General features: G+C 57.1%; 1 protein-coding gene across 1 annotated transcript; it reads right to left on the bottom strand.

Moving 5' to 3' along the window:
* Positions 1-4,667: 4,667 nt before the first annotated feature.
* On the bottom strand, positions 4,668-6,844 carry LOC141569435 (putative serine protease 29). The gene is made up of 6 exons (XM_074322572.1): positions 6,816-6,844; positions 6,670-6,730; positions 6,279-6,459; positions 5,870-6,135; positions 5,170-5,336; positions 4,668-5,091 (listed from the first exon to the last, which is right to left on the bottom strand). The coding sequence occupies exons 2-6, from the start codon at positions 6,728-6,730 to the stop codon at positions 4,927-4,929; spliced, it is 840 nt and encodes a 279-aa protein (XP_074178673.1). The 5' UTR covers positions 6,816-6,844; the 3' UTR covers positions 4,668-4,926.
* Positions 6,845-7,696: the final 852 nt, after the last annotated feature.

The raw sequence follows: 7,696 nt of genomic DNA, 5'->3' as shown, positions 1-7,696 counted from the left end.
GCGTAGGGGGCGGGCTCAACACGGGAAAGATGGCGCCTGCCTGCCGGCTGCACGGAGGCCTCCACACAGGGAGAATGGGGACTGTCCTCCAGTCCTCACCCCAAAGAGAACTCAGTCTCTCCACATGTGACTCCAGTGTCCTGTGGGGACAGAGCCAGGAGTGCAGTTTCCAGGCTCTCGGCCTCACATGGAAAGGTGCTGGCTTGGGTAGTAGATGGTCATCAGCTGTGGCTAGTTGGCCATAAACTGTTACCGATTAACCATTGGCCACTGATATAACTGCCGTGGCTGAGCTGGCAAGCGCGGATTGCAGATTGTGGATTGCAGTTGGCAAGTGAGGTTGGTTGTCAGAGAAGCAGACGCCAGGTTGCAGATCGTGTGGCTCCTGCTCCCGGTGTCTCCAACCCAGCCGCCATTGAGAATATAGTGGTATGACTCCCCTATCTATGGCTCCGTGGGTGTTCCTTTTTGGCCTCACCATGTCCTGCATTCTGATGTGGGGAACGGGACCAGAGACCCCACATGACACCCTGCGTGACAGTCCCCAGAGTCACCGTCCCTCCACCGGAGTCCAGGGTGAGTTCCTGCGTGGACTCTTTAAGAGAATGTCTGGGTTTCCTGCATCCTTCTGTCCCACCTGGATGCTCTGAAACACTACTGTTTTTCACAGACAGATGTTGTGGGGGCTCCTTTCCCGGCACTCCAGTATGGGGAGCCTGGTGTGAGGCTGGGGTTCCTTGCTCCTCTGTGGGGAACCTCCTTGGCTGAGAAATCCCCCCCGATTTTCATCTGCCACATGGACGTTTGGGGTCAGCCCGTTTCACATCACTGCCCCTCTTACTGGTCTCAACGTGGCCTCTTTTTTATATCCTTAGTTATAAAACTTCTGTTCAGCTAGACTTCAGGTGGTTGGTTCTCCAGGTTGATTGTTCTATAATTTAGTTGTAATTTGAATATGTTCACAGCGTGTATCTACTTCGCCATCTTGGATCTTTCTCTCAAAGAGCTTTTTGCTCTTCAAAACTTTTCTACTTTCATGTACACAATGTTTATAGCAACTTTGTCCCTAAGAGTCAAAAGGTGGAAACAACCTAAGTGTCCACTGACAGCTAAATAGGCAAACTATGGTCCATCCATACAATGGAATACAATTCAGCCATAAAAAAGGAAGGAAATTCTGACACCTGCTCCAACATGGATAAACCTTGAGGACAATACTGTGTGATTCCACTTATGTGAGGTTCCCTAGAGTCATCAAATTCACAGAGACAGGAAGTAGAACGGTGCCTGGGGGCAGGAAGAATGGGGAGTTAGTGTTTAATGGATATAGAGTTTCAGTTTTACAAAATGAAAAGAGTTCTGGGGATATCCATCCCCATGGTTGCCTAACAGTGTGAATATATTTAATACCACTGAACCATACACTTAAAAATGGTTGAGAGGGTAAATTTTGTTATGCATATTTAACCACCACAAAAAACGTTGGAAAGACATTCCTCCTTCTAAGTATTATCAAGTAATTAAAATTCATTTTCTTTCCTGGTTTGAAGACAATGGCCAGTGTCTGAGGCAAATTCCTGAGGAGAGAACTAGGTGCTGGAGTGACCTCAGCCCTTAGAAACTTGAGCCACCTGCTGGGGTTGTAAAGGCCATTGAGTCCTGTGGGGCTTGGGGCTTTGCCAGGGGTACCCACTCTCTTCCCCATCTAGCAGCCCTGGGAATTTCACAGCCCACAGCCTCCCGGAGTGTGGGAAGCAGGTCTCACCTGGACAGGCAGTGGGCAGTGGTCTGCTCCCACTGACGGCTGCCTCCATATACCTGCTGGCCCTACTCTCTGAGGCTGATCTGCAAAGCCACTGCCGGGGGGGATGCCACCGTGCCCCCAATGATGTGGGCCTCTGATTGAAGCCGCTCATGGGTAGAGAGACCAGAGGGGATGGCCAGAGAGAGGGTCACTGGGCCAGCCCAGCAAGGCCCCACTCTGAAAATGGACCCGGAGGGGGGGCCTGGAAAGGGAGGCTCTCCTCCCACCCCCACCTCTAGAGTCTATCACAAACAGTGCTGCCCAGTGGAACTTTCTCTGATGAGGGGGTGTCCTCCGTGCCTGCTGTCCAGGGCAGTAGCCACAGGCCTCGTGCGGCCATTGAGGACTTGAACTGTGCTTGTGCAACTGAGGAGCTAAATTTTTAATCTTATTTAATGTTAATGATTTTGATGTAAGTGGCCCCATGCGTGACTGGTGGCTCTTGGGCTGGAGAACAAGGCTAACTTTCACTAGTAGGTGTGATTTCCCTCCCATGAGCGAGTTTACATGCACGAAACACGGGAAAGCCTTGAGTGTGGTTTCTGGCCTGTAGCGGGGTGTTAGGTTGCCTCAGTTTCTAGCTCTGGGTCGTGGGTTCCTCCTGAGTTGGCACAGGGTGAAGGACTTTGAAAGTTATAAAAGGGCACACGCGTGTGACATTGCAAAACTCTAAGAACAGATTGCATTAGATGTGATCCCTGCAGACCTGTCTCCTGGGGAGACAGAGCTGGGCAGAAAGGAGCTAGAATGATTTGAGGACCCAGGACAGACCTTGGAGTGGGGGAGGGGTGTGGCCAAACACTTGTGTCCCCACCTCAGAGGGGCCATGGACTGTGCCCAGCAGGGGGGGCCTGGTTCAAGGGCAGCCTGACACCTTGGCCTCAGGATTCTCCCAGGAGGAGAAGGACAAGGGGCTGCAGAGGGAGCCACATCTGCCGGTTGAGAAGGGCAGACGGGGGTGGAGCCCCAGCAACCAGGGCAGCAGGAATGACCCTTCCAAGCCTTTTTCCACAGCCATGGCTGCAGCTAGGAAGTGTTGTGGCTGCCCACACTGGGTGACCTCGCTAGGGTCTCCCCTGCTAGAAAGACCAGGGATGCTGGAGAAAGCACGAACCTGGCTGCCACCCCACACGTAGGCTCAGAGCTGGCTCCGTCCCTGTGACCTCTCCTGGTGGAGGGCCCCATCATCCCAGTCCCAGGAATGACTGCAATAGTTCAGGGCAGGTGGGAAGGTAGAGGCCTGCCCCTCCTGCCCTCCAAAGACCCCCCCCAAACTGGGAGAGACATCTGCCGAGGGCCCAGCAGGGACTCCAGGTTCTCCTTGCACCTTTGTGCCATCTGACTCTGTGGTAATCTCACCTGAGTTGGAGCTGCACCTGGGTCTTCTCCCTTGGCCCCCCACCTGGTCCCTGTCCTCTGGAGGTCCCAGAGGCATGGGGGCGGGGAAGGAAGCCACTGATTCCTGGAGAACCGGAAGCCGACACAGGGATATCAGTGTGGAGGTCAAGCAGATGGATGGGTTTTGGAGGTCTGGGGTTTTCTGATACTGGCAGCCAGCCACCGTGATTGCTTGATTTTTGATGTGCCTAGAACATTCTTCATTCCCTCATTGCCCGTCCAGGCTGCAGATAAGGTCAGCCTCACCCGGTCCCATGGGCCCCGCCGCTGGCTGAGAGCCCTGTCTGGCCAAGGCCCTAGGCTGAGATCCCATCTAGCCCAGGACTGCCCCCTCCAGTCCCGACTCCTCACTTGGCTCCTCACCCCTGGGGAGCTGGGGAAATCTCCCTTGGTCTGGGTTTAGCTCCCATCAAGCCTGAGCCCTGTCCCCTTCACCAGGAAGTGGCTAGAGTCCCTCGAGCAGGAGCCACTGTCCCAGGCACCCCTCGCTTCGTCCCCTGGAGACTGTTCCCTCTGGTCATCTCTCTCCTGCTGCCCCTCTCACCAGGGCATCGTGATGCCTGAGACCTGGGCTCTGGCCAGAGGGGCTCCCAGCCCAGCCTCCATCTCTTCAGCAGGCTCAGGGACAAGCTACCCGAGAGAGGGCAGGCCACAGGGTCAGCTCTCAGGGAACTGGGTGGGAACTGAGGCCAGAATCCCAGGCTACGTGTCGCCTAATGTATCTGCCTCGTCCAGGTGCGAAGCAGACATGGAGGAGGAGGGCTGGGAGGTTCCAGGATGTTCCAGGAGCCGCCTAACCCTGGAACGGCTCCCCTGTTGACTCTGGCCAGGGCTGCCCTTTAAATGCAGCCAACGTGTGCCAAGGACTTTTTTTTTTGGTACATATGGTAAAATACACATAACATAAAATTTACTATTGTCATCATTGTAAGTGTACAATTCAGTATCATTTAGAACATTCACAGTGGTGTGAAACAATGAGCTCATCTGGCTCTGGGGTTTTTCTATCCCCCCGAAATAGGGGGGTTCCTATCCACATTAGCAGTCACCCCCCTCTCTTTCTCCCAGCCACGGAGGTATTTGGATGTGTTTCACTGATGTGTCATAAGCACTTTTTCCCATGACAACTGGTTCATTTAGAGAATGGACCCTGCCTCACAGAGAAGGATGGATGAATGGCTGGAAGGATGGATGGATGGATGGGTTGGTTTCATCCTGGGACTTAGATAAATTGCCTTTGGAACCACCTACAGCATCGCATGGTGAACTCCAGTACCAGAGGACAGAGCGAGGGGCTGTGGCCCCAGAGTGGAGCTGCCACTCAGCCCTGCCTCTCTCCTTCCACGCCCCGGAAGGGCACTGGCCCCAGCTCAGCCCTCTGCATATCCAGCTTGGGGACCCCCTCCTTCCAGAAAGCCACATTGCCCATGGTCAGCCCACCCCACAAAGACTGGTCCCACTCTGGTCACTCTTCCAGCTCTTTAATCAGGTGCACACGGTACAGGGAGGCAATCTCGGGCTTCTGGGGCCGCTCACCCTGTCACTTCCCCAGCATCTTCCTGCTGCATCCCCCAGCAGTCAAGGAGTCCTGGATGCTGAGAAGGCCAGAAGGGAAGGTGGGGCTGGAGCCAAGGAGAGTGGGCAGAGGCTGAAGCCGTCAGCGCATGGCAGGAGGAAGATGCCCGCTCCTCGGGGCTGACCGAGGTGGACGCCAGAGAGGCCACTCAGAGGCACGTCCCAATTTGCTTTGTGATCCAGGGCACGTAGGTCGTGACGCGCGTGTAGACCCCAGGAATGTCGCGCAGGGCACAGCCGTAGCCCCAGCTGACTATTCCCACCAAACTCCAGGAGCCGCTCACCCTGCAGACCAGAGGCCCACCGGAGTCACCCTGAGGAAGGAGAGGGGAGTTGAGCATGGCCGTTGGGCAGCCAAGGCCAAGTGGGGACAGAGACGGGATGGGACTCACGTAGCAGGAGTCCTGGCCCTCACTTCCGGCGCACAGCATGTCAGGCTGGATAAGAGTGCTGTCATCAGAGACGTGCCCGGAGGCCTTGTGGTAGTGCTGGTTGCAGACCTCGTTTTCCACCACCTGCACATTCACCTGCTGCAGACGGTAGGGCGGAGGCAGAGACTCTGAGGAAGAGAAGAGACCACAGTCTGACAGCGTGACCTCGCCTGCCCACCCCCTGAGCAGGCCCAGTGTTGGGTGCAGCGGGCGGCGGGGCCTCTCCCCCTGGCATGTCTGTGAACCTCAGCTCCCCTGCTGGGATGCAGCTGTAGGGACCCCAGGATGCAGGAGGGCCCCATCTACCTCTAAATTCCTAGGACCTGACCAACAGGTTCTGTCTTTACTTAGAAGGACCAGAAAGGAAATGGAGAGGTAAGTTTTTCTGTTTTTTCCAAATGTATCTTAAGGAAGAATAAGAACAAGCATTTTTCCACCATATACTGAGTTCTGAGCTCAGCCTCGCCCTCAGCAAGTCGTGGAACCTCAGGCCTCAGTTGTCTAATCTCCCATGTGGAGCATACAGGGCTGTGGGAAGGTGACACAGAGGTGCCACGGTGTTGGGCACCCCAGCTCTTCCCTTTCTGGAAGCTGCGACCACCCATCTGCCCGCCATGAGCCCTCAGGGTCATGGGTTTTGGTCACCCCGCCGCAGACGTACGGTGCATGCCGATAGCACCCCAGCCAGTCACCCAGCACTGGTGCTCTGGGGTGATGTCAAGAGAGGCGGAGGGCAGGCGGACCGGCCTGATGTAAGCAGTGTTGTCCACGGCTTTGGATAGCTGCAGCAGGGCCAGGTCATAGCCCAGGAAGGCAGTGACGTATTTGGGGTGGACGATGACGCGGCTCACGTTGAGCAGTGCCTTGCCCCCGTAGAGATACACGTTCCCGGCGTGGATCCGGTAGGCTGACGGGTCGGCGTCCTTCCTGGGGTCAGAAGGAAGCCATAGAGGTGGGTCCTGCTCAGGCCAGGGACCAGCAATTCCAGGCAGAATCCCACCTTGAGTCTCCACGCCTCCTGGCTCCCCCACACGTCCCACCCAAACTGGACAGCAGCCAGAGGGACTCACCGGGAAATGCAGTGGGCAGCTGTCAGCACCCACTGGGGGTGGATGAGGGAGCCCCCGCAGATGTGTGTCCAGGAGGCCCAGTGATAAACGTAGATCCTCAGGCTGACCTGCCACGGCCACTTCCCCTGGGGGGCACTGTGGCCCCCGACGATGCCCACCAGCTCATTCTCAGGGTCAGGTGCTGGGGAGGCAACGTGAGGGGTCGGGGAGACCACACCCTGGCTCCCAGTGCTCAGCCCTGTCGCCGCCCCCCTCGGGCCTTCCCAGAGCTGCAGAAGGAGCTGGCCATGCACAGGTGGGTAGCGAACCCTCCACCCAAGGGCTGGATCCTAGAGACAGGGTCACAGGAGTTTCTGCAGAATGGAGGTGATCACCTGGGGTCAGGACTCACCTGGGGTCCCAGCGATGGAGCTCCCCAAGAGCAAGAGGGTCAGGAACAGCAGCCACAGCATCTGTAGGGGCAGAGAGGGGAGCTGGGACTCAGGGATGGAGAGGCCGGGAGCCATCTGCTGGTGTCTTGACGGGCAGCACCCTTACCTTGCCAGGACTCCAAGGCTTTCTGCCGCCCTGTCTCCTGAGTCCCTTTTATTTCTGGGCCACAGGAAGTGGGCAGGCAGCTTGGTCAGCCTCCACTGAGGGTGGAGTGGGAAGGAAGGGCAGTTTGGGATCAGAGAGCGCCCCCCCACGGCCCCACCACCACCCCTTCTTTTGAGTTCCTGAGGCTTGGCAGGCCCTGAGCCACGTGGATCCCAGGCAGGGCAGGAGTTGGAAGGGAGAAGACAGGGCCGGAACTCACATAAGTGCCAACTGCCCTTGGGGGAGGCAGGCTGGACTGCACCCCTACTTGGAGCTAACGCTCAGAACCAGGAGCCACTGTGGCACCTTTCCTTACCTCCCAGCTTTGAACACAAGTCACCAACCTCCCCAGCGCCTCGAGCCTGTGGTGACACTGTTGGCATCACCGAGAGGATGTCGCTTCTACCCCCAGCCTCCGCAGGGGCTCTCAGCAACCAGAACCGCCCCCCACCCCAGTCTCTGGAGAGGGGTCCTCACTTCCTTATGGAAGGAGTGGAACTTCAGCAAAGCAGAGGCCACATTTCTCATCGCCCACCTGGGTGACTGAGGCCCGGGAGGCCCATGCTGGCCATGGTGCCAGGCACTCAGGGCCCAGGGCTTACCCCTGGCGAACCTGAGTCTGAGCAGCAGACACGCTGGAGCCCATGACAGGTCCAGCTCTTCCCTCCTCCCGCTTGCAGCCAATGTAGACAGTGCCGGCCTGGCCAGTCTCGGCAGGTGCAGTTTACTGCAATGGGGCCCAGGGGGCCCTTCCCCTCATGGGGAGGGGTCCCGAGGTTCCCCATCCACCAGCCCCCACCCCAGTATCCCCACTCTGAGACCGCAGATCGCTTCCTCCTTCG

Source organism: Rhinolophus sinicus, linkage group LG18, assembly GCF_036562045.2.
Source record: "Rhinolophus sinicus isolate RSC01 linkage group LG18, ASM3656204v1, whole genome shotgun sequence".
Classification (NCBI taxonomy): domain Eukaryota; kingdom Metazoa; phylum Chordata; class Mammalia; order Chiroptera; family Rhinolophidae; genus Rhinolophus; species Rhinolophus sinicus.
This window is presented reverse-complemented; position numbering and strand designations above follow the sequence as displayed.